Below are 27,492 nucleotides of genomic sequence, written 5' to 3' on the forward strand. Positions count from 1 at the left end.
TTTGCTTGCTTTCTTGTATTTTCCATAATTAGCCATATATTACTTTTAAAATGAGGCAAAATTTAATTATCTTAACACTCGGTATATTTCCTATTTCCTTTTCTATATGGCTATCAAAAGTTAAATGGAATCGAGCTCTTTCAGTCTCTGGGTTATATAAATCTAGCACATAAAAGAAAGGAGTTCTCCATTCAGAAATATTTTTGAATGAAATAGGGCATTAAAATAAAACCTCTAAAGTAAATTTATAATTTAATAACCTGATACTTGATAAAAATTCTTAAAACTACTAGGTAAATTCTTTTTTTTTTTAAAAAAAGTAGGTTCCACACCCAGCATGGAACACAGTACAGCACCTGAACTCATGACCTTGAGATCAACACCTGCGCTGAGGGACACTTGGATGGCTCAGCGGTTGAGCATCTGCCTTCAGCTCAAGGTGTGATCCGGGGTCCAAGGATCAAGTCCCAGATTGGGCTCCCTGAGAGGAGTCTGTTTCTCCCTCTGCCTGTGTCTCTCCTCTCATTCTGTGTCTCTCATGAATAAATAAATAAAATCTTAAAAAACAAACAAACAAAGCCTGAGCTGAGATCAAGAGTCTAGTGCTTAACACAACTGAGCCACCCTACCTATGGAATACAATGATAAATAATGATTTCTGAAAATCATTTTCATATAGTTATATCTTTGTAAATATTGTCAGTGGTCAAAAGCAAAGTAGTACCATAGAATCATACAAATGAATCCAAAAACTTATAAACAGCTTCTTTTAAAAGTTCAGCTGGATTATATATTTCCATCAGGACATTCTTCATCTTTGTCATGTTTTAGGACATTTTTATTCTGGTTCTGGTTCTTACAACCTTTATATATGAAATCCCACACTCACCCAATTGCTTTATCCATCCTTTTCTTCTCCCATTCTGCTTTGCTGAATTTGCTGAATGAATAAAGAAATAAGATTTAATCTCTAATTGGTACTTGTTCTCTTTTAATGTTTATATTCAAACTTTTGACTACATGCAGAGATATCTGTAACCCAGTTCTCAAACACTAATCAACTTAAATGTTACCAACTAAAAATCCACAGTAAAATTTATGTGGAGCTCAGAAATGGGATTATTTAAAGACCTGCTACTTATTCCCTATTCCCTTTAGTGCTGCAGTGGGAGACAGTCCTTAAGGTGAAACACTAATGTACTTTTTTAATGGGATCATTGATTATCAACCAGTACTTCTTCCTTGAACCTTTGCCTGGTATGTCTCTTCTACCCAGGAGTGCCCTTGCCCTCTCATGATTCCCCACTGCATTTCCTTTGGTTTTATTTCGTGGCCTCCATCCTATTCACTCTTATTTGTGATGTATGGCTCACAGTAGATGCCAAATAAATGTTTATTGATGAATAAAGTAGTGAACTAGTGAAAGGAAGACAGAGAGAGGAAGGAAGGATATATAGGTTTTAAAAATTCTGTTCCAATAAGTGCTATGGCATTTCCTCTGTCTAGGCTAAGACAGCTAAAGTATATGAGTTCCACTTTAATCCATTTTATAATTTGAGCTTCTCAATAAGACTTTGTAGAAAGGGCTCTATCATTGAAGCATCCTGAAAATACTGCTTTGTGTTCTTTTACTCTGTGGACTTGCAGGTCCTTCCCATTCTCTCTTACTCCATACTGCCAGTGTTTTGTAAACAGGAACCACGTTCCACTTCTCTTTGTGGCTAATGTAATCCTCATTTTACAGTAAAAAAAAATGTGGTTAGCATTTGAACTAAATAACATTTTAAAATTAGAGTTATGAATATTTAGCTTCCATCTAAGTAGGGTTAAAAGACACATGTAATACACACAGCACGAGACCAGGAAAATGTACAAAACTGATATTTTAATTGATATGTACTTTCTACTCTGCAAATGACTGGCTCTAATCAAAGTGACTTCTTCATTCATGTTAAAATATGCACCTCTTTTTAAAGTGTAGCTGCCTACAAACCAACCAACCACCCAGCCAAAAAGGCATTGGGAGATTTTTACTTAAAAGACTCACATCTGAACTAAACTGAATTAAGGGTGAAATTTAAAAAAATCTATATAAACAAATTTATAAGCACCTATTTTCTCTTAACAAAAGTTTATAAATATACAGTGTCTCTGCATTTGTTAAATGAAACCTCTGTCTGCATTGGAAATACAAGAAAAGGCCAAATGACCTCCACTCATTTGATTACTTACAGGATATCCTGATCCAAATAGAATAAATCATTTCTTTAAGAAATACACAACAGCAACAGCAACAACAACAATCAAACAGGCAAAATTCTCCTCTTAAACTTGAATGTACTTATGTCCCTCAAGGTACTTTAGGACTGAACAGATTGGAGGTTTACAAGGGCAGTAACAGCAGACAGGAGAGAACTTTCCTTAGTATACATTACTGTTCAACCCCCGAAATATTCAGGGTCTGACAATCCTTGCTGTCACAAGTGGTTAATATATACTTATTTCAGACATTGGTGAAGGATGGTAGCATTTTAAAAACATTCTGCTTTGTGTTTATTGACATTTACCATAAATATGAAGTGATCAATATTTGAAGTCTGTCTACTCAAGTTTATGGTGGCTTGAGGGACAAAGAAAGCAGGGTAGCTTTATCTCTATGCCCCTCACACACTCGCTAGTCTCTTCTTAAGTAAGAGTATTTACACACAGATTCTCGAATATGTCCTCTGATGGTTGACACAAGAGATAAAACTATAAAGCCTTTCTTTGAGAATGGCTCACAGATAAAATTTATCACCTCATAATTATTGATCAAAAAAAATATTTTAAGCTTATTGTCACTTCCCCGTGACCATGGAGGATTCCCGTGTTTTTGCTGATGCTCTTTCAGGAACACCTGAGTCTATACATAGATTCCCCCAGACAATTTTAATTAAGAGGGAGTTCAACATCTCTACATTACAGAAATATGCAATTCAGAAAATATTGTTAAAAATTAAAATAGCTTGATTTTAACCATGTGATATATCAAGAAAGAGCTGAGTGATTTTACTGTTTTTCTCAAAGTAAATAAAAGGTAAAGAAAATGAAAGTGTAATCTTATAAAAGATCATAGATAAAAATTTGGAAAGTACAGTGTAATTAAATGAACCTTAGCCAAATGAAGCTCAAACAAGTATGATAGTAAGGTGGCAGGGACAAAGTCAATCTGTTTCTGAATTTTGAGAATGGTATAAAATTTTGGATTTATTTATTAAATATGAACACTATAAGAAACTTGGCATGCTGAAGAGAAAAAAAGTGATACAAAAGTATGACTGCAAAATGGCAGAACTCCTTATATATAATAACTATTACTTATAATAGTGAAGTTACAAGTATATTAATAGAAGAGCAGAATTGCTCTATGCAACAAAACTTCCAAATAAAATGTCCCTCTCTGAGGAGTAGATGAGGTCAGATGCTCAGACATTAGGTGAAGTACTCAATGTGTTTCTCTGATCAGGTACAGCCATGACTGTAGAAAGGCTCTTTGAAATTTTCTGTTAGGTTGATCTAATCTGGTTTTCCTCCACTAACACACAACCCAAATATAATGAAATATATTAGATAAAAAGTTAGTGTTTGTTTTTTAATTTTTTTCATGAATTTATATTTCTGTAAAAGTTCTTACCCATACTTATTCTAAAATAAAAGCAACAAAACACAAAAGCAAACAAAAAATACCTTATTTCCTCTTTAGTGATATCCCTTCACGTAATCAGTTAAAGAAAAAAAATTAGGAAGGTAAATGAAAATGTAGAAAATTTAGGATCTAGATTTTTATCAAGGAAAATAAAAAAGCCTCAACATTCCAGATTTCTCAGTTGGCCCCTGACTTCATGACTCCCATCTCCTCTCTGTTTCCCAGTCATGGGGCATGTGCTCCATCGTGCTCCCTTGTCTCTGAAATCTTTCTTTTAGACTTTGCTTTCTCCTTCCATGTCTACCTCCTTAATCCTCTGGACACCTGCAATGTTTTCAGTCCCTTTAAATACTTGTCTCACTTGAACAGTGACACTTCACATCTTGAATCCCTTCAGGTAGTAAGTACCTGAAGTTTTAACCCTCCTAATCAGTATTTGTCCAAAGGGTTCATTTGAAACAGCTTTAAGCTTCACTTCTGGCGAGTTGATGTTCCTGAGAATCCCACTGACACCTCTGTGGAGGAGAACTTCCTCCTACCTAATACACAAGTCTAATCCATCTTTTATTTTCAGCAGTTACCTGCATTTTGGATGAAGAGAGTCAGAGAGGACCTGCTGAGCCGCTGCAGAATCCCTTTCTGCAAAATACCTGTAGTTAGAGGGAAAAAAAGGCACAGCTCCATACCTGTTGGATGCATTCATTTTAATCCAGTTTCAGGCCATTTTGCATTCAGAGATACACACCAGCAGAAGATTCCCACTTGTTTCAGCTCTTCCAGAGAATGGATGGCTTTTCATAATAGAATTTTCCAGATAGGATGATGGTATAATAAGATAGTTGTAAAACCCACACAGATTTAGGAATGTATCAAGTGGGTTTGAAAAATCTTAACTTTGCCATTCCCCAGGGAGCTAAGGGTATTTGCAGTAAGAAGGGTGATAGACGAGGGGGCAGGATGAGGCCACTCAGAAGTTAGAAGTGGCCTGGATGAAGGGACAGGGGAGGAGCTGTGACAGCCAAGGGGCAGAGAGAGGAAGAAAATGGAGGAGGGGAGACACGATGTGCATTTTTCTTGGAGAATATTCATGGGTATTTGAATTCTGGATGAATGCAAAATACGGTGCTAAAAAGCAAAATTCTACCCTGGGGAAAAAGGGCAAGGAATTTCTTAAAAATACACACATTTACCTACCTTCTAAAATACACCACAAGAAGTATTTCATAAAGACAGTAACAAAATAAAACATTAGCATTTGTTATTTAATTTGACATCTATATATTTCCCAATAAATCTGAAGCATAAAACAAACTCTTAAATTTTCTCTCAGGAAATTTCAAACCACAGTCAGCAGTTTTAATACACATGTCCGTGATTATTAATGAAATGGAGTTTCTTTTCTTACTTATTCAATTCAGAGCTTTGTTTTGTTTTGTTTGTTTTTTTGTCTTTTCTGACTTTTGTTGGCCATCTAGAAAGCCTGGATGTCTTTTGTGTCTTATCCATACTTTTTGGTCGATCATATCTAAAAATATCTTCAAACAAATAAGACAGATAACCCTATAGAGAATAATATACTGGATAGGGATCATTTAACATTTATGTGAGTGTCAGACTTGGCTTGTCCTTCCACTTTGTTTATGGTGACTTATTTTACAGAGGTTTTTAATTTTAATGTGTGAAATGTACTGGTTTTTGTTCTATAGCTTATGTTTTTTTTTCTTTGTCTTTAAGGGACCCCTTCTTACATATCTGAAAGATTATCTCCTAGAAGTTATAAAGACTTGCTTTTTTTTCTTTCAGGAAATCAAATTTGTATTAGCATTATTTTAGCCCATACTTTTTTTATCCAGATTTATTTCCTTTCTGATCATTATGACTTTCATATAAGTTGCCAAAATACATTACCTCTGATTTTATATAACTGTAAAATTAAGATACAAAAAGCATAAAAACATCTACTTTGTAAAAGCATAAAAACATCTACTTTGTAAACTGTAAAATTAGGATACAAAAAGCATAAACTCATCTACTTTGAGAAAGTACCAAAACTTTTATGACCTTACAATTTCATGATGCAGGAAAGGGGCACAAAATAAGGAATACAAATAAATTATAATCTAAAGAGTTACATACAATGTTTCCTTTATTTATTAAAATCCACAAGGAAAGTGAATGTTTCTAAGCTGTTATTAGCAATTATGAACACAACCCCATGTGCTCTTCTATGTTCTGCTCACATGTCCAGCCTAACAAGCACTGGAGACAGCCAGCTTCTTCAAATGATCCATGAACACCTGCAGGCTAACATCATCAGTTAGGATGGGTGCTCCTGTTTCCTGTCCCCAGGCATACAGGTTATTGTGTGTCTGAGATGGGTTCACTTTAGACAAAAGGAATCGAGCCTGGCTGCCTCCATGCTCCGTGTTAATGTAACGTGGCATTGGGAAGCGTGCTTGCAGAATCTCTTGGGCATCATCCAATTTGTAAAACCGAGATTGAGAAGAGATATTTTATTTTCTTTCTCCTTAGCTCTACCTATTCAAAAGCTCATCCTTTCTCCACTTGTCACAATACCTTTGTCCTCAAAATTTACTTTTTATTCATTCATGTTATGTAATAATGTGGTATTTACAACATTTCATAAAAGAATAGGTGATTATTAAACATCTCAAATTTAAAATAAAGGCAAAGATCTGGGAGAAAAATGAGGTGCATCAAAAATGACTAAGGGGCATTGTAAGATGGCAGAGGAATAGGTGCCTCAACTCACCTGGCCCCACCAACTTACCTAGATAACTTTCAAACCATCCTGAAAACCTAAGAATTTGACCTGAGATTTAAAGAGAAAACAGCTGGAACGCCACAGACAGAAGGGTTTTCGTTTCTAACAAGGTAGGAAGGTGGAAAAAATAAAAAAGAAACAAGTGAGGCAGGGGGGCAAGGAGCTGGGTAGGGCGGGTGTGTGTGTGTGAAAGGCTCCAGGCTGGTAAGCCCAGCCCGGGAGAAGCAGGAACTTTAAAAAATCCGCGCCGGATTCTTCCCGGACAGAAAGGCGCTTAGCAGGGAACTCGGGTAGAACCGCGGGAGGGGCAGTGGGGCCTCCAGTCTCCCGGAGTCACTCATAGAGGAGGTGCACCCGGGGGAGAGCGGCCACACACTGTGGGCCGAGCTCGGGAAAGGGCTGGAGCGCTCTCGGGGCCTCGGGAGCTCAGGCGGTGGCTCCAGGCCAAGGGGGCTGCGCCGCCCCGGGAGCGCGATTCCAGCAGCGCAGGCCCGGGGTCCCAGGGATCTGAGCGGACACAGCCCAGGATCCTGTGCTCCCCCCGGGACAGGCAGAGGCGGGGAAGGCCCAGGACAGTGAGGACGTTCCTGCCGTCGGGTGCCCCCAAGCTGCGCAGGTCACTGCTCCTTTCCCCCCACCCCACCCCAACATCTAGGCCAGTGCGGACTGGGAGCTGCGGTACTTACTGCGGGAGCTGACTCCAGAGCTAGAGACCTGGCCGCTGCCAGGGTGTTGTTCCTCCTTGTGTCACCCTGTGCCTGGGAGGGGCGGGCCGCCAGGGGACAGAGACCTCACTGGGTCAACAGCTCCCACTGAGTCCGGCACCCGGAAGGAGGCGGGGCAGCTCCCCCAGGTGCACACACCTGAGAATCAGCACAGCAGGCCCCTCCCCCTGAAGACCAGCTGGAAGGACCGGGGAGGAGCAACTTCTTGGCTGAGCAGCACTGGAAAGCCCCAGGGAAAGTCGAGGGATCTACAGTATATAGAACTAGAGGGTACCCCTCCTTTTGTTTTTTTTCCTTTTTCCAGTACAACTTGTTTTTATATCAGACTGTAAATATCCAATTTTTCCCCCTCTTTTTCCCACCTTAACTACAATACTTTACCACCTCTTCATTTTTAAGATTCTTCCTTTTTGACTTTCTTATTTCTACAATTACAGGTCCTAGGTATATTTTCCACTTCTAGATTCCCTTCAACATGCTCAACTTAATTTTGGGAAATATATAAGATATGCTTTTTGTTTTGTTTTGTGTTTTTTCTTTTCTCTGCCTCGTTTTGTTCTACAATGGTGGAAGTTAATACCTTCTAAAACATGACCAGCATGCACCCAGAACCAATTGGTATACCATGCTGGTTCAGTCTGTGAGATTCCTCATTCCCATTATGCCCCCCTCTTTGATCTCATTCATGTTTTGATGGTCAATGTTGGGGCCCTCTACAACTATTTCTGGTTTATATAATTTGGGACTGAGCATACAGAACTTAATATACTCAGAAACAAGAGGATCACACTCTAGAAGCCCTCAGGTAGACTACATTCTCCCTCCACTACAACTTGATCACCACCACCATCTCCCAGTACCCCCCTTTTTTTCTTGTTCTTTTTAATCTTTTTTTCTGTTTCTTTTCTTATCATTTTTTCCCCTCTTCCTCTTTAAGATTCCTGCCCTTTTATTTATTACTACTGTGTTTTAAAATTTGTTTTCACTTTAGTGGTCCTTTTGTTTTATTTCGTTCTGATCTTTCTTTTCAATTTCTGGTCTCTGCTCTCATTAGAATCATCTAGCATGAAATTTACTTAGGTCGTGGTTGATATTCTTGATGCAGCCCGCTCATACAGCCATTCTGCACTGAACAAAATGACTAGAAAGAAGAACTCACCACAAAAGAAAGAATCAGAAACAGTACTCTCTGCCATAGTGTTAAGAATTTGGATTACAATTTGATGTCAGAAAGCCAATTCAGAAGCACAATTATAAAGCTACTGGTGACTCTGGAAAAAAACCATAAGGATTCAAGAGACTTCATGACTGCAGAATTTAGATCTAATCAGGCCAAAATTAAAAATCAATTAAATGAAATGCAATCCAAACTGGAGGTCCTAACGATGAGGATTAATGAGGTAGAAGACAGAGTGAGTGATATAGAAGACAAGTTGATGGCAAGGAAGGAAGCTGAGGAAAAAAGAGAAAAAACAATTAAAAGACCATGAGAAAGGATGAGGGAAATAAGTGACAGCCTCAGAAGAAAAAAATCTATATATATTGGGGTTCCAGAGGGTGCCGAAAGGGACAGAAGACCAGAAAGTGTATTTGAACAAATCATAGCTGAGAACTTCCTTAATTTGGGGAGAGAAACAGGCATTCAGATCCAGGAGACAGAGAGGTTCCCCACTCCCCAATAAATAAAAACCATTCAACACCTCGACATTTAAGAGTAAAACTTGAAAATTCCAAAGATAAAGAGAAATTCCTTAAAGCAGCAACAGACAAGAGATACCTAATTTATATGGGGAGATTAACAGCAGACCTCTCCACAGAGACCTGGCAGGCCAGAAAGGGCTGACAGGATATATTCAGGGTCCTAAATGAGAAGAACATGCAGCCAAGAATACTCTATCCAGCAAGGCTCTCATTCAGAATAGAAGGAGAGATAAAGAGCTTCCAGGATAGGCAGAAACTGAAAGAATATGTGACCACCAAACCAGCTCTGCAAGAAATATTAAGGGAGCCCCTCTAAAAGAAAGAGGAAGCCCAAAGAAATAGTTCACAAAAACAGGGACTGAATAGGTATTATGATGACACTAAATTCATATATTTCAATAGTAATTCTGAACGTGAATGGGGTAAATGATCCCATCAAAAGATGCAGAGTTTTGGACTGGATAAAAAAAGCAAGACCCATCTATTTCCTGTCTACAAGAGAGTCATTTTAGGCCTAAGGACACCTCCAGCCTGAAAATAAAAGGTCGGAGAACCATTTACCATTCGAATGGTCCTCAAAAGAAAGCAGGGGTAGCAATCCTCATATTAGATAAATTAAAGTTTATCCCAAAGACTGTAGTAAGAGATGAAGAGGGACACTATATCATATCTAAAGGATCTATCCAATGAGAGGACCTAACAATCATGAATATTTATGCCCTTAATGTGGGAGCTACCAAGTATATCAATTAATAACCAAAGTAAAGACATACTTAAATACACTAATAGGAGACTTCAACACAGCACTTTCTGCAAATGACAGATTTTCTAAGCACAACATCTCCAAAGAAACAAGAGCTTTAAATAATACACTGGACCAGATGGAATTCACAGATATTTACAGAACTTTGCATCCGAATGCAACTGAATACACATTCTTCTCAAGTGCACATGGAACTTTCTCCAGAAAAGACCACATGCTGGGTCACAAATCAGGCTCAACTAATACCAAAAGATTGGGATTGTCCCCTGCATATTTTCAGACCATAATTGCTTGGAAACTTGAACTCAATCACAAGAAGAAATTTGGAAGAAACTCAAACACCTGGAGGTTAAAGAGCATCCTGCTAAAAGATGAAAGGGTTAACCAAGAAATTAGAGAAGAATTAAAAAGATTCTTGGCAACTAGTGAAAATGAAGATACAAGTGTTCAAAATCTTGGGATACAGCAAAAGTAGTGCTAAGAGGGAACTGTCTTGGGAGGCTTTTGATGACTGCTTCAATTTCCTCCCTGGTTATTGGCCTGTTCAGGTTTTCTATTTCTTCCGGTTCCAGTTTTGGTAGTTTGTGGTTTTCCAGAAATGCGTCCATTTCTTCTAGATTGCATAATTTAGTGGTGTATAGGTGCTAATGATATGTTTTTTAAATCGTTTGTATTTCCTTGGTATTGGTTGTGATCTCTCCTTTTTCATTTGTGATTTTATTAATTTGAGTCTTTTTTCTTTTTAATAAGGCTGGCTAATGGTTTATCTATCTTATTAATTCTTTCAAAGAATCAAGTCCTGGTTTTGTTGATCTGTTCTACAGTTCTTCTGGTCTCGATTTCATTGAGTTCTGCTTGAATCTTTATTAATTCTCTTCTTCTGCTTGGTGTAGGTTGTATTTGCTGTTCTTTCTCCAGTTCCTTTAGGTGTGAGGTTAGCTTGTGTATTTGTTTTTCCAGTTTTTTGAGTGATGCTTGTATTGCGATGTACAAAAGTCCAGGGCCAGATGGCTTCCCAGGGGAATTCTATCAAACATTTAAAGAAGAAACAATACCTATTCTACTAAAGCTGTTCCGAAGGATAGAAAGGGATGGAATACTTCCAAACTCCTTCTATGAGGCCAGCATCACCTTAATTCCAAATCCAGACAAAGACCCCACCAAAAAGGAGAAATATAGACCAATATCCCTGATGAACATAGATGTAAAAATTCTCAACAAGATACTAGCCAATAGGATCCAACAGTACATTAAGAAGATTATTCACTATGACCAAGTGGGATTTATCCCCGGGATGCAAGGCTGGTTCAACACTCATAAAACAATCAACCTAGTAGAGCATATCAACAAGAGAAAAAACAAGAACCATATGATCCTCTCAACAGATGTAGAGAAAGCTTTTGACAGAAGACAGCATCCATTTCTGATCAAAACTCTTCAAAATGTAGGGATAGAGGGAACATTCCTCAGCATCTTAAAAGCCATCTACGAAAAGCCCATAGCAAATATCATTCTCAGTGGGGAAACACTGGGAGCCATTCCCCTAAGATCAGGAACACAAAAGGGATGTCCACTCTCACCACTGCTATTCAACATAGTACTGGAAGTCCTCACCTCAGCATCAGACAACAAAAAGAAATAAAAAGCATTCAAATTGGCAAAGAAGAAGTCAAATTCTCCCTCTTTGCAGATGACATGATACTGTACATAGAAAACCCAAAAGACTCGACCCCAAGATTGCTGGAACTCATACAGCAATTTGGCAGTGTGGCTGGATATAAAATCAATGCCTAGAAATTAGTGGCATTTCTCTACACTAAGAAGAAGAAGATAGAAGAAGGAGAAATTAAGGAATCAATCCCATTTATAATTGCACCCAAAAGCATAAGATACCTAGGAATAAACTCAACCAAAGAGGTAAAGTATCTATACCCTAAAAACTACAGAACACTTCTGAAAGAAATTGAGGAAGACACAGAGAGATGGAAAAATATTCCATGCTCATGGATTGGAAGAATTAATATTGTTAAAATGTCTATGCTACCCAGGGCAACTTACACATTTAATGCAATCCCTATCAAAATGCCATGGACTTTCTTCAGAGAGTTGGAACAAATCATCTTAAGATTTGTGTGGAATCAGAAAAGATCCCGAATAGCCAGGGGAATATTGAAAAAGAAAACCAGAGCCGGGGGCATCACAATGCCGGATTTCAAGTTGTACTACAAAGCTGTGCTCTTCAAGACAGTGTGGTACTGGCACAAAAACAGACACATAGATCAATGGAACAGAATAGAGATCCCAGAAATAGGTCCTCAACTCTATGGTCAACCAATATTGGACAATGCCTGAAAGACTAATCACTGGAAAAGGACAGTCTCTTCAATAAATGGTGCTGGGAAAATTGGACATCCACATGCAGCAGAATGAAACTAGACCACTCTCTTTCACCATACACAAAGATAAACTCAAAATGGATCGAAGATCTAAATGTGAGACAAGAATCCATCAAAATCCTAGAGGAGAACACAGGCAACACCCTTTTTGAACTTGGCTACAGCAACTTCTTGCCAGATACATCTATGAAGGCAAGAGAAACAAAAGCAAAAATGAACTATTGGGAATTAATCAAGATAAAAAGCTTCTGCACAGCAAAGGAACAGTCAACAAAACTAAAAGACAACGTACAGGATGGGAGAAGATATTTGCAAATGACCTATCAGATAAAGGGCTAGTATCCAAGATCTATAAAGAACTTACTAAACTCAACAGCAAAGAAACAATCTCATCATGAAATGTGCAGAAGACATGAACAGAAATTTCACCAAAGAAGACATACACATGGCCAACAAGCACATGAGAAAATGCTCCACATCGCTTGCCATCAGGGAAATACAAATCAAAACCACAATGAGATACCACCTCACAACACTGAGAACGGTGAAAATTAACAAGAGGGGAAAGAACAAATGTTGGAGAGGATGTGGAGAAAGGGGAACCCTCTTGCGCTGTTGGTGGGAATGTGAACTGGTACAACCACTCTGGAAAACTGTGTGGAGGTTCCTCAAAGAGTTAAATGTAGAACTACGCTATGACCCAGCAATTGTATTGCTGGGTATTTACCCCCAAAGATATGGATGCAGTGAAACCGCAGGACACCTGCACCCCAGTGTTCATAGCAGCAATGTCCACAATAGCTAAACAGTAGAAGGAGCCTCAGTATCCATCGAAAGATGAATGGACAAACACATTGTGGTCTACTTATACAATGGAATATTACTCAGCCATTGGAAATGACAAATACCCAACCATTTGCTTCAATGTGGCTAGAACTGGAGGGTATTATGCTGAGTAAAGTAAGTCAGTCAGAGAAGGACAAACATAATATGGTCTCATTCATTCGGGGAATAGAAAAAATAGTGAAAGGGAATATAGGGGAAAGGAAAGAAAATGAGTAGGAAATATCAGAGAAGGGGACAGACTATGAGAAACTCCTAGCTCTGGGAAATGAACAAGGAGTAGTGGAGGGGGAGGTGGGTGAGGGGTGGGGTGACTGCATGATGGACACTGAGCGGGGCACTTGACAGGATGAGCACTGGGTGTTATGCTATAATTTGGCAAATTGAACTCCAAAAAAACAAAAATGACTGAGTAAGGCTTAGTTTCCTTTAAAAACACATCACTATCCTAACAGGATGGTGTCAAAGCACAAAGAAGCAACTGAAAAGAACTACCTTTGTCTTAAAAACTAGTGACTCCATATGACTTAATTTAAACATGAAAATAAAAGAATGAGCAGTTATTTGAATCACAACAAACATATAAAACTAGGAATTAAAAATTGTATTAAAAAAAACTTAAAAATTTTTTTTGATCACTAACAAGGAACTTATGGCACCAACTCCTCAGTCTTGAGATTTGGCAACTAAATAGAAAATTTGAGCATCTGTCCTGTCTGTATTTTAGAGAAACTAAGTAACCATAATTGATGAAGGAAACCAAGTCTCTACAGAATTCCAGCCAACAATTGTGAGAGGAATCACAGAATTGGAAAGTCACTTTTTGTACAATTAATTAACTTGTCCAGTGAAGATTATTGAAGGATGAAGTGACCAGATAAAGGGCTGAGGGACTTTATGATGGCACCATCAGGCTGTGATGCCTCCCTTCCCTCTCAGCAGGACTGAGAAGGGGACACTGCAGGCCACCCTCCGATGTCACCTGAACCTACAGAGGCCTTTCCGAATACCTCCAAACACAGTGAAGTTTGCCAAAGAAAAGGAAGAGGTAGTACCTTTTTAAATTTTAGGAACCGGAGTTATCTCTCAGAGGACCTCAGTGTTTTCTTGGAATTTTCTACGAAGTGGCTTTTGGAACTAGTAAAACTCAACTTTGTCACTTCCACATGACCAGGACATCACTTTTTAATACTTAACCCTTCTGCGTTTTACTTACTGCAAATTGTATAGGCCCAGAAGTCCCATTCCTCGAAAATCAGTTTTAGGATCATCACCTTGGAAACCAATTTCACACCATTGCTTAGAAATTCGAGATTCCAATGGAGTATTGGGCTTCAAGAATTTCCATAACTGGAAGACAAGATAGAAGGTTAGCCTGTTGATGTAAACACAAACACTTTTTCCTATGGCAGATTTTGTAAACTACATTACTAGGAGGAGCTTTATAAAGCTGAATATAGATTTGATCATATTTCAATAATTTATGACAGCAGTTCTCATTGTATGGTCTGAAGACTCCTTGGAGGGACTCAGAGACCCTTTCAGAGGATCTGGGAGGTAAAAACTATTTCATAATAAAACTTAAGAGGTTATTTGCCTTTTATTTCTCATCTTCTCATGAGTATATAGTAGAATTTTCCAGAGGCTGCATGACCTGTGATGATGTCATTACTCTGGAGGCTATGGAATGTGTACTTGTATATTTTAGTGCTTTACACCTTTCTGTTTTAATTTCTAATAAAAAATATAACTGTATAATCTCCCAGAAAAGGTCCTCAAAAATATTTAAGAGAATGAAGATAAGTGGCGAACAGGGAAAAATTTTAGGCCATGTATTATTTTTACCCCATTATTTTTTTTTAAATTTTTATTTATTTATGATAGTCACAGAGAGAGAGAGAGAGAGAGAGGCAGAGACACAGGCAGAGGGAGAAGCAGGCTCCATGCACCGGGAGCCCGACGTGAGATTCGATCCCGGGTCTCCAGGATCATGCCCCGAGCCAAAGGCAGGCACCGAACCGCTGCGCCACCCAGTTTACCCCATTATTAACAAAAAGAAAAGTGGACTTGAGTTTCCTTTCTGACCTTGAGTTTCCTTTCTGACCTCTAGTAGAAGTGAGAGCAAACAAGCATCCTATAACCGGAAGAAGGAAGATCACTGATGTTCATGAATAAATAAACCTCAAAATATAGTATTCTCTTTTATAGTATCATTTTTAAGAGTTACCTAGAAGAATTTTAATATTAGTATATGTTAATTGACAAATATAAACTTAAATACTGGGCAGCCCTGGTGGCGCAGCGGTTTAGCACTGCCTGCAGTCCAGGGCGTGATCCTGGAGACCCTGGATGGAGTCCCACGTCAGGCTCTCTACATGGAGCCTGCTTCTCCCTCTGCCTGTGTCTCTGCCTCTCTCTGCATCTCTATGAATAAATAAATAAATAATCTTAAAATTTTTTTTTTAAATGGAGTATTTTTTTTAAATTTTTATTTATTTATGATAGTCACAGAGAGATAGAGAGAGAGGCAGAGACACAGGCAGAGGGAGAAGCAGGCTCCATGCACCGGGAGCCCGACGTGGGATTCGATCCCGGGTCTCCAGGATCACGCCCTGGGCCAAAGGCAGGCGCCAAACCGCTGCGCCACCCAGGGATCCCTTAAAATTTTTTTAAAAAAAATAAACTTAAATACTATGATCTTCACTGCTTAAGGAACTGGTTCTATTTTTCTAAGTTTTCTATTGAAAATAGATTCAGCAATACTATTACTTGAGAAAGTGAAACCCACAGCTGCATAAATATATAATGCTCAAACTAATCTTTCTAATAAAGAGATGGACATATAAGCAAATTTACTTTTTAGACTATTAATATTTTATATTGTGTCTTTATTATAGACAGGGACAAATACAAATATAAAATTTTCTTATTACTGTTTCAGACATAATTCAACTTCTAAATTGTTTATTCTATGTAATCCGGACTTTAAATCTTACAGAGAACAGTAATACACAAAAGGCTTGCTTTACAATGTATTGCCACATCTGAAACAGTATAGAACATAATAGTGACAGGAAACACTAACGAAAAAGAGATATAATTCAAAGGATACAATATGTTAGTGGTACAACTGCTAAAGGGTGAGAGAAAAATTTCAGAGCGAACAAAGTGAATCTATCATGCTTGAAAGCAAAATAGCAAACATGAGTCTAAGAAATCCCTTTTTATATTATCCATATGAGAATTTATCAGTGTTCTGTGTTCATCAGGTTGGAAAATATTTGAGTTCAGGAAAGGAGCGCTAAAGAATGAGAGAAGAGCCTCTTTTTAAAATACTTTAGGGAAGTAAAAAATTTGAATAATGCTTAAAAAAGAAATTCCATTTTAATAATTTCATGCATCATGACAGACCAGACCAATGGCTAAAAAGTGTTCTTATTTATTTATTTTTCTTTAAAGATTTTATTTATTTATTTATTCATGAGAGACACACAGAGAGAGAGAGAGAGAGAAGCAGAGACACAGGCAGAAGGAAAAGCAGGCTCCACACAGGGAGTCTGATGTGGGACTCAATCCTGGGACTCCAGGATCGTGCCCTGGGCCAAAGGCAGGCGCTAAACCGCTGAGCCACCCAGGGATCCCTAAAAAGTGTTCTTAATTAAATTCTTAATCCTATCTGCTTTAATAAGGGTCACTTTCTCAGATAATGAAAGTTGATTATGCTAAAGTATTTATATGATAGTGCTACCATGTATATATTTCCTGTAAGAATGAGTTACTGGATTCTCTTCTGATAGATAAGCTCTTTCCTGAAAAAGTAAGGAGAGGAGGCAGGGTGGCCCTGAAGGGTGAGGTCATTTCTTGTATGTAGGGAGATGACCAGAAATCTGAACCAAGGTGGCAGGCCTCTTTGGAGTTCAGCCATCTAAACCGTGCTGTTGGGAGTGGAGTTATTACAAAGCTACCTGCCACTGGCAGGAGACCAGTAATAGAAAGGGTGATTCCCATGGCAGATGACAAGCTACAGATGTGGAAGCTGTACCCTGATGGACTGTCATCCATCATGGCCTACACTCTGTTTCACTCTTTCTCTTTACACTGAGCCTTTATCACAAGCTTATTTCAACACTTTCCCTGTCTCATGTCTGTTTCAGAAAAACAAGGGCAAGGTCCTTTGTCTATCCATTCATTCAAGGAGAAGCAGCCTTTCACCAAGACCACCGATCATAGGGTTATCTCTTCCCATCAGGAGAGGATCTTTTAATTTTGAGTTTTGTTTTGTTTTTAGATAGGGGAGAGTGGGGCAGAGGGAGAGAGAGAAGCTTTTTTGTTGTTGTTCCGGTTGTTGAGAGAGAGAATCTTAAGCAGGCTCCACACTCAATGCGGAGTCTGATGTGGGGCTCAATCCCATGAGTCTGAGATCATGACGAGCCAAAATCAAGAGTTGGATGCTCACTGACTGAGCCACCCACGGGCCCCTATTTTTTTTTTTTTCTATTGAGTACCTGACTCTACCTAAAATTTTCACTTTATTATTAATGTGGTCAGCAAATGTTTAATAGAAATATTCATTTGAATAACTCATATGGACGGTACTCTATGAACATAAGGCAATGTTATTTAGTTTAATCTCACCCTATATTTGAATCAAATGATCATAAAATCTTGATTTTTTTAATACTTTAAGACTATGAACACTGATAATGGCCTCCCACATTTATAAATCAGAGCACTTAAACAATATGGCAATGTATTATCTAAGCAAACTAAATCAAGAGTTGGCAAACTTTGTCTATAAAGGACCAGATAGTAAATATTTTAGGGTTTGGTGGCCATATGGTCACTGCTGCAATTACTTAATTTTGCCATTGTAGTACAAAAGCAGCCAAATAGTACATACATCAATGAATGGACATGTTCCAACAAAGCTTTACAAAAATGGGTGGCAGGCCAGATTTGGCCCACAGGCTTTAGTTTGCTAACTCCTGCTCTAAACAGTTCATGAAGTAGGTAACAAGAGTCTTATTACCATTTTAAAGATGAAGCAGCCTCAGGTCAGGCAGTTAAACACACACCATGGACCAGCCTCTTGAAATACAAATGGGGAAAAAGGCACGGTTTCTCCCTTGGGAGGTAGTGTAGTGCAGAAGCATGGAGCTCTTTCTAACAAGGTGAGCTGGAGCAGCATCTAACTGCCTGGCCTCATTTTCCTCCCCCTTGAAAATGGGGATAGTGCTAATCTCTCACCACAAGGTTATTGTGACCATTAAGTGAAATACTGCTGTAAAACATTTACTGTAATGATTAATGTGTGCTAAATATTCACGGAATGAATGTTTTATTATTACTAATTTTATTATCATACTTGGAATTTGAATAAACTAATGAAGAGAATGAAGGTCCCACTTTTAAGTGTTCCTGGGAGATTGGTGAAGATTTCAATATTGAATAAATAAGGATTTAGAAAGAGCTGGCTCTGGCTATGAGGATACCAGGTAATAGAGGGAATTGCATGAGCAAATGCCTGGGCATATGGCATGGCCTGGACTGTTCTGGGTCAAGGTGAATGACAGAGCCTAGAGGCTACAGGAGGTACAGCTTGGGGAAATAGATTGGAAAGGGCCCAGAATGCCAAGTTAAGGTGCATGGGCTTTCTTCTGTCAGACACAGGGCAGCTGAAGTTTTATTTTATTTTATTTTTTTAAAGATTTTATTTATTTATTCATAGATACACACAGAGAGGTGCAGAGACACAGAGGGAGAAGCAGGCTCCACGCAGGGAGCCCGATGTGGGACTCGATCCCGGGTCTCCAGGATCACACCCCAGGCTGCAGGCAGCACCAAACCACTGCGCCACGGGGGCTGCCCTGGCAGCTGAAGTTTTAAACCTGGGGAATAACATGACTGGATAATCCCTCTGGCAGTATTGTAGAAGACAGAAGGGAGGAGGCTAATAGTGGCAGAATTAAAAGGCTATTATAACGCCCCAAGCTAGAGATCATGCTAAATGAGGTGGTGGGTATGGGAAACATTCAAGAGCCATTTTGAGGGATCTCTATGGATAAGATTTAGTGATTTTTTTGTCATTGCATAGTATCTCCCCAATTAGATCGCAAGCCACTCGAGGGTAGAAAAGATGCCTTTCCTCAAGGTGCCTAAGGCAGCAGTGGACTGCCCTGGCTTTATGACTTACTAGCTGTATGGATCAGAATCTGGACTGTAATGCTTATAGTTTGTTCAGTTGTAAAGATACCAACCATCACCTTGCTTATTTCTTATAGCTATACCAGTAAAAAATAACACAAACTCAAATCATGACCACAGATAAAAGGTATATCATAAAAGTCCTTGACTTTTAGTATCTAATGAACTACAGTAATTCATGCATTCATCCCTATTTGTTGAAAACCCACTATGTACAACATCCATACAACAGATCAGCTAGGATGGTGCACAGCAGACACCTAGATGTCACCAATTCTGAAGGCATTGGCCATTCTAATGAATTCTTCAGCTGCCTGTGGCCACTCTGTTCATTTTTACACCTCTTTTCTCTTTCATTTACCTCTTATTTCTCACCTTGAGGTAATTTTAATTGAGCTCGACTACTTCTATCAGAAAATAGGATAAAAAAGGCAATAACAGGAAACGAAGCTCAGCCAGTAGGTTAGCTAAATTTAAGCAGAGCAGGAAGAAAAGAAAAACTGCTAAGAATGAGTGAGTCTTCTTTCATCTTTAAGGATTCACATCAGATATGGCACTAATTAGCAGACAAGTCATCTGTGTAAGTATTTACATACACAAAAGTGCGTACTCCACACAAAAACACAGAATATGTTTTTAAAATTACAGCTCATATTGACATTTTTCAATAAAATAAGGCAGTTAAACAAATGTTTCTTTCCAATTTTGTTAGCGTCTTTTGTATTCTAGCGAAGGACAAAGAAGTACTCCATCCTAAAAAGCACCTATTTTCAGAAGTGAATTTAGAAGATATTTCAAATGAATAGTTCTAAAGGTGAGTCTTAATTTCTTAAACTCCAAATTCAGTGTTTTGAGGTCAAGCTATTGGTGTTTAATAATGCACATCAGATCATATAAGATCCTTGAGGGTTTGCTTTGACAGCCAGAAGAAGTATTTACAAGTGCACATTGTTCTTCTAACAGTTTTAGTAAACCAGATATAAACCTTAACCTCCTCTTCTGATACTCTTCAAGTTACATGAATAAATAATCAGCAATAAGATCTTAGGTAATTTCCCAAGAGGGCTTTTGCTGAAGCAGAAACCAACTTCATCTTCTTTTATGTCTATTAAAAGTCATAAATGGAAATCCCATGTCACTCTTTGACAAATGCTTTTTCTCCTACTGGCTTTCAATACAGTTAAACAGCCTAAACCTGAGCCAGACAATGAGTGCTTAAGGAAAACACCTCTGATGCTGTCTCAGATTTTTTTTATTTTTTATTTATTTATTTTTTAAAAAGGCTTTACATTTAACTTCTTACATGAATTTTCTAATGAAGAATTTACCTCTCACATCTGAACCAGCAAGAAGAGCAGGCTTTCCCAGCCAGCTACACACCCAGTGTCTAGCACTTGGCGGGGCTTGGCAGAGGTTAGCTGACTTAAGAAAGCACTGAAATGTTTTCAAGGTCTAACCTTCAAAAGCATTTCTTCATGTTGGGGGTTATCAGAATCATAGGGTTCTCTGCGCAGTTTTTCCACATCTGCAATAAGATTTCTGTAGCCAACAATTTGCAAAAGGCAAGCTTGAAGAGAGATTCCCAACCTAAGGTGTTCAAAAACAGAAGAAACACACATGAGGAGAAACAAAACATATTTTGGCGTTTGTTCACTTGATGTGTGCACAATAGGACTTTCCATATTTATATAATATTGAGGAAATTGCTCATGAGATGTATTTTTTTATTGGAGTTCACTTTGCCAACATCTAGCATATCACCCAGTGCTCATTCCGTCAAGAGCCCCCACTCAGTGCCCGTCATCCAGTCACCCTAACCCCCCGCCCACCTCCCTTTCCACTACCCCTTGTTCATTTCCCAGAGTTAGGTGTCTCTCATGTTCTGTCACCCTCACTGATATTTCCCACTCATGAGATGTATTTAATTGTAGTCTAGTTTTTCTTTTTGTGGACACAGAACCATATTTAGTTTATTTAGAAACATAAAGGAATGTAACATTTCCTGCATTGATCTCCCAATCACTTATTTGAGTGGAAGAACAGTTTCTTACTGAGGCTCCATATGGACAGTTGTAGAACTTGGCTAAAGTTTACCTCTTGTTCTGGCCTTTTCTTAAAGTTACAACAATATGGCTTAAAGAAACAAGGGAGCTCTTTACGCAGGTGAGTTAAATAAGACGTAGAAAATATAGGTGATCATGAATTTAGAGGGATGATTTAACCCTGCTAGGTGGCTCTGTCAGAAGCACCTCAGGGGTGTGTGTGTGTGTGTGTGTGTGTGTGTGTGAGAGAGAGAGAGAGAGAGAGAGAGAGAGAGAGAGAAAGGGGGAGAGAGAGTGTTCTCAGGAGCATAGTGGAAGGAAAATTTTAAAACAATAACAACAATAACAGAAAAATCCCCAAACACCTGTGCTCGGGAGCATCCCTGATAGATGAGGCAATACCAAGAGAAAGAACTCACTACTTTACAGAGTTTCTCATTCCCTTCTGACTGCTTTGTCTGAATGCTTTTTCTTATGTTGAAACAAAATTCGCTTTCCTTATTACCAAGTGGTTCAAATTTTGTTCTCTGAGAAAATTCATTTCCAACTTTCCCTGGCCAAAACTATTTATCTTAAGAGAGTGATTCTTTCTTCTAGTCTGATATACAGGAATCCTCACATCTCCAGGAATCCTCAGTTCCTTCAATTTCCTCTCATGGGACAAGGGTTTCACTTGTTTTACTCTCTCGTTGTCTTCTCTGAATGTATACTGTTTGAATAACAGCCTCCTTAAACATATCACCAGAAAACAGTCTGGCAAGTGTGATACACAGAGAATCACTACTTTCTGTGACCTCAGTGTTGCTTTTCTCTCCTACAACATAGCAGATAAAATAGGTCACATTACATCTATAAAACAAGTGACCAAATAATCACCACGATCCTTTTTTCATATAAACTACTGTCATGTAAACTATTCTCCAGTACTTGTTTGATGGCATTTTGTTTTATTTTATTTTTTAAAGATTTTATTTATTTATTCATGAGACACACACACACACAGAGGCAGAAACACAGGCAGAGGGAGAAGCAGGCTCCATGCAGGGAGCCTGATGCAGGACTTGATCCTAGGACTCCAGGATCATGGCCTGGGCCGAAGGCAGGCACTATACCGCTGAGCCACCCAGGGATCTCCATTGATGGCATTTTAAAATCTAAAGGTAATATCTCATATTTATTTATTTATTATTTATTTATCCTGTTAAGTTTCTTTATAGTCATTCACTTCTGTGGCTCAAAGATAGTTGAACATTGGCAATTTCATAGGATCCTACCCAGAGTTAACTGTCCAGTATGCTCCTCCCAATTCACACTAAATTTGAACATTTTTTTGTTGTGGTGGTGTTTGTTACAATCATCTTTTTTTTGAAGGAGAAAATGAGATGTTTAGAGGTTAAGTCTAATGTTGGGAGCAATAGAGAATTATACATTTTAGGATTGTATACCTATTCCACATATTGAGCATAAGGTCAGATAACCCAAATACTAAACTTAAATAAAACTGAATGCTCAGTTAAATGGCCCTTATATTTATCTGTTACCATAGCACCACAAAATCAAAGGAGAGATTTAAATTTAGGAAAAGGGCAGAGTGGCACTGGTCACCCAGAGAATCAATGTAGAACTGAGAAGAGAGTTAATTTTGAGGAAAAGAGCAAGAGAATATAGGAGGGAACAAGAGGAGCCAATTCGATTTCCCCCCATTTTTACTGTAGTAATTTCTCAAGTGCATTAGCAGCGCTTGAAAAAAATGTAAAACAAAATGTGGTTACTTAAGGAAGTAGTCCAAATGTCCATTGACAGGTGAATGGAGATAGGCGAATGGATAAAGAACATGTGAGGTGTGTATATATATATATATATATATACACACACACACACACAAACACACAGAAGGTATATATACACACACACACACACACACAGAAGGTATATACACACACACACACACACAGAAGGTATATATATATATATATATATATATATACACACACACACACACAAACACACAAAATGGAATATTAGTCATAAAAAAGAATAAAATCTTGTTTTTTTTTGCAAGAACATGGATAGATCTAGAAAGTATTATACTAAGTGAAATAAGTCAGAGAAAGACAGATACCATATGATTTCACTCATATGAATCTAAGAAACAAAACAAAAACAAAGCAGAAAAAAAGAAACAAACCAAGAAACAGACTCTGAACTACCAGACTCTGAGGTCACCAGAAGGGAGGGGGTGGGGCACCTGTCATGATGGGCACCGGGTGATGTAGGGAAGTGTTGAGTCACTATACCGTACGCTTGAAACTAATATAACATTGTATGTTAACTACACTGGAATTAAAAAAAACCCCACAATGTATGGTTAACAGTAGAAATGGCTTAATAAATTATAACATATTTCCTCCAGTCTTCTCTATTTACTGTTTTTTTTCCAGAAAACTATTTTAAAAGATTATATTTTGTCATGTCAGTCTAGGAAAAAAGGACTGAAATCCATATTGAGATGTAAAAATGCAATCTACTGCCTCTAAGAGTTTTTTCCCCAAAGGAAATCAAAACCATAGATGGCAACTAAATGATCCTGAATGAAACATAGGACTTTCATGGAAAAGACAGAAAAGATTTACTATTAAATCGAATCCAATCTCCAAATATGATTGTGGGTCTAATATATCCCTCATGCCCAACTGCAGTCTTAAATTTTTGGTTCAACTTAATTTAAAATGAATTGCCTTCTTATCATCTTCCCAAAGAAATAAAATATATATCAGGGGTTTCAAAAAGACATTTGCTATATAATTAAATCATCCTTAATGACTGAATAAGGAAAAGATAGCTAATTAGCTGAAGTGTCTGCAGAAGAATGCTATGGAGACCATGTGGAAATGGGGTTTTGTGCTGAGCCCCAATTAGCTAGTACCCAGAATCTCTCCAAGAGGCAGACCTATACAAAGCAGACTGGGAAAGTCCCTTTAACTACAGTTTCCCATCTTTGGCAATTAAAAGCCTTTCTCAGCCATAACGTGAAGTTCTTGCCTATGCACATCTAAAAGACAGTTTGTTACCTACCTAAACTGTCTTTAAATATATCTGCCTGCAGAATTTATTCTACCCGACATCCTTAACCCAAAATTTTACTGAAAAACTCCTGTACCCAATGGGAAATATAAAGCTAATTTTAAAAGTCATGTACGTTGCCAAGTGCATTTTAATATTTCCAAAATGAGAGGACTAAATTACAAAGTTCTGAAGCCTTTGTATAAAAACCATCCTTCCCTCCCACACATGCCAGTCTTCTTGACAAGCATGTAGGAACCGTCTCCAAGATTATCAGCCTGTCATAAACTGAGGGGATATTTTTGATGGAGCAGAATCAGCTTGGGCACATTTACAACATGAACATTTACTGTTAATGTAAAACAGGCATTGTGTGGCATGATTGTTCATAAAATGGGTGCCCTTTATTTCCTCTTCTGATATCAGGGCATCCATCAGATTTCCTACATTCACTGCAGCTCAGAAGCAAAGGGTAAATCATAACAGAAGTAGAGAGCTGCTGCTATTTACAAATATGAAAAAGGTACCTTTTTTCTTTTTTCTTCATCTGAAAGTCAGAAACATTGCAGATGATGGTGGCAGGGAGAGTGGGAGAGCATGCCAGCCAGCTCAGCACTATAGAAGTACTAAGCACATGCCATGTGTTCTGTGTTTACAACAGCAGAAATACACTCTTACTGTGGATTTATGTCAGGGTTAATTTGTTTCAGTTCCATGATGTCCTCTATGGTTTTCTCAATGGCGTCAGGGTGAGCAGTCACTGAGGTCTGCAGCAGCTGGAAGACACATGCCAATCAGTTCCCTTGTCACGAGTGGCAGTGACTTGAGCAGGGTCTGTTCATAAGGGGGTCTTAGGTATTTGCTTAGAACTCCTCAATGACACTAAACTAATACTAAACTAAAAGCAAAAATTGATTTTGTATTTGAATTCTAGTAACTTAGACATTTTCACAATGGAGGGGGGCAGTGCAATTTTCCTGATTAAGATAATTAACATAAAACAGAAATACAGAAGTTTTTTTTAGTATTTTCATCTTTCTCAAGGTACTTAGGTTGAAATATTATTTTATTTTTCTTATCCAATATACATGGTTTCCATTGTTAACAGATAGTATGCCTATGACTGAGTGAAGGACATGGAGGATGTAGTCATAAAAATGCCCAAATTAAATAATAATGTTCAAGAATCTTGAAAAAAGAACCAACCCAGATTTTGTCTCTTATGTGGATGCTTAACAGTATGCTATAACAGCTAGCATAGTGGCTTCTCTGATTTTCTTGGGAAATCTTGAGTATAAAGTTAAATGATCTGGATATTTAAGAAATGCCAGAGAGTTAACATTGTTCTTATTTTCAAAGAATATTCCATGATTTGGAAAATATAAAAAAGGATTAATTCAACAACAAAGTCATAAGTGCATCATAAATCTGCCTAGAAATTCACATTTGTGGCTACTCTCACGTCAAAAGTGGGGTGGCTTGTGATGGGCAAACAACTCTTCTCAATTTGCATACCCATTGATATATTTTTGTTTCTTAGTGTTTACTTTTTGATGATGGAGGTAAGCATCCAAGTGAATAGTTGCTTAAAAACATAAAAACAATTTTACTTACCTTACTTTTTGAATCCCTCAGTGATGTTTCTATAAAAATGACAATTAAAAACGTCATTAAAAATTATCCTTTATAAGTGGTTTAAAATTACTATACACAAATATAACACACAACATCCACAATCCCACCAAGCTTGTATTTTGCTCACTTCTTTGTTTCATGCTTACCGATTTTCATGGTTCTAGAAGCCCCAGGCTTGGTATTGTAGCAGATCCGTTGCAATTCACATCTTCCAGTCAGTTTTCTCATTACAAATTTTAGGCAGCGCCACAAAAATTTACAGTAAAAATACAGGCACACCTGGAACAACATTCTGTCAAAGACAAAAGACAGCACCCTTCCACTAGAACTCTGGAAGAGAGCAGAAAGCAGCCACCACCAGCAGGAAGAGCCCAGAAAAAAATCAACCATTAGACTCTGGGTTTACAAGCATATTTCATTTTTCTAATACCACGTTCTACTTGATGTATCTACAGAACCCATTACTGGGAAGGAAGCCCAAAGTCTGTGAGGACACACTATCACTGCAGGCAACTCCAGAATGCCCTATGCTAATAGAGTGGATATTCCCAAAACTGAGGGTGAGGCTCAGCCAAGAATCCCTTTCCTGCCTTTGCCTAAAAACATTTTTAAAATGAATAGGTACCTCCTTGTGTTTTAGGAGTTATCTCTCCCTTAGCTGAGGGGAAGAACATAGAGCCTTCTTCTGCCTCTGTAGACAGCCTCTCAGCTAGCTCTGCTCGATTTCCAGCCCTGCCTTAGTGCCTTGTGGGGGGGCCCTCTATTTTGATTCTTCCCTTGATCCCATCCTTTCCCTCCTTCTCTCTGCTTTCCTTTTAGGCACTAGAGGACGCGGTTGTGTGGCACGTGTCTTCTCTGCTCCCCAGTTGCACCACTTCGTGGACTGGTCAAAGGCCTCTTCATCAGTTCATTGAATAAGTGGGTTGACCTTTAGTTCTCCAACATCCTCTCATTTAAATTAAACTTCATCTCTTGACAAGTTTGTTCTTGGCTCCTTCTAACAAAGTTTTCTTTATAGCACCCTCTATCTCATTCCAGTAATTCCTCAACAAACTATGAAATGTATAGTTGCCAATCAGGTACTTACAACTTCTCTAGCATGTGGGGATTTGTGTTTTATGCTGATTTTCATTTTTAATATGTGAGTGTCTTCCACATCACAGTACAGTTTAGAGTCTCAAAATGACTCAAGCTACAGAAGAAAAGACTTCCCATCCAGGAACTTATATTCAACCCATCTTCTTTTCCTACTGTGCATTCCTAGGAGGCAGAATTATTTATATAACTTCCTTTTGCTGTCATTTCTAAAAGATGTTTATTTTTCACAGATGTTCAGTAATTCCCTCCAACTTTAACATGATCATTCAGATTAATGAGAGTAGTTAACAAATAACCTTAGTGATGTGATCCATCTATGTATATGAACCAACACTTTGTGTGTTCCTTTGCTTAATTGCTCTGGCTCCAATATCTTGGACAGCCTGTGTTAAAATAAAAATTCTAATAGGCTAATTTGTACAAGGGCATGGGATCTATATCATATAAATGCAAAGGAATGGAGGAAACCAAACTGCTATATTAAGATAATACAATGGAATTCTTTGTAGGTAATAAAATTATGTTCTAGAAGAGCTAGTAACATAAGAAAAT

General features: G+C 38.2%; 1 protein-coding gene across 10 annotated transcripts in view; it reads right to left on the reverse strand.

Moving 5' to 3' along the window:
• Nucleotides 1–27,492, reverse strand: part of ELMOD1 (ELMO domain containing 1) — a 95,563-nt gene that overhangs the window by 10,647 nt on the left and 57,424 nt on the right. For 4 of the 10 annotated variants that reach the window (XM_072729908.1, XM_072729911.1, XM_072729910.1 and 1 more), the window contains 7 exons: nt 25,989–26,134; nt 25,822–25,850; nt 24,886–24,983; nt 20,560–20,689; nt 14,115–14,248; nt 4,267–4,335; nt 890–940 (listed from right to left, as the gene is read on the reverse strand). In XM_072729908.1, coding sequence (XP_072586009.1) covers nt 890–940; nt 4,267–4,335; nt 14,115–14,248; nt 20,560–20,689; nt 24,886–24,983; nt 25,822–25,850; nt 25,989–26,134 — 657 coding nt within the window. Of the gene's footprint in view, nt 1–889; nt 941–3,726; nt 3,751–4,266; nt 4,336–14,114; nt 14,249–20,559; nt 20,690–24,885; nt 24,984–25,821; nt 25,851–25,988; nt 26,173–27,492 lie in introns of all 10 variants that reach the window. The other 6 variants (XM_072729904.1, XM_072729905.1, XM_072729903.1 and 3 more) reach the window with 3 other exon arrangements.

Source organism: Vulpes vulpes, chromosome 12 (assembly GCF_048418805.1).
Source record: "Vulpes vulpes isolate BD-2025 chromosome 12, VulVul3, whole genome shotgun sequence".
NCBI lineage: Eukaryota > Metazoa > Chordata > Mammalia > Carnivora > Canidae > Vulpes > Vulpes vulpes.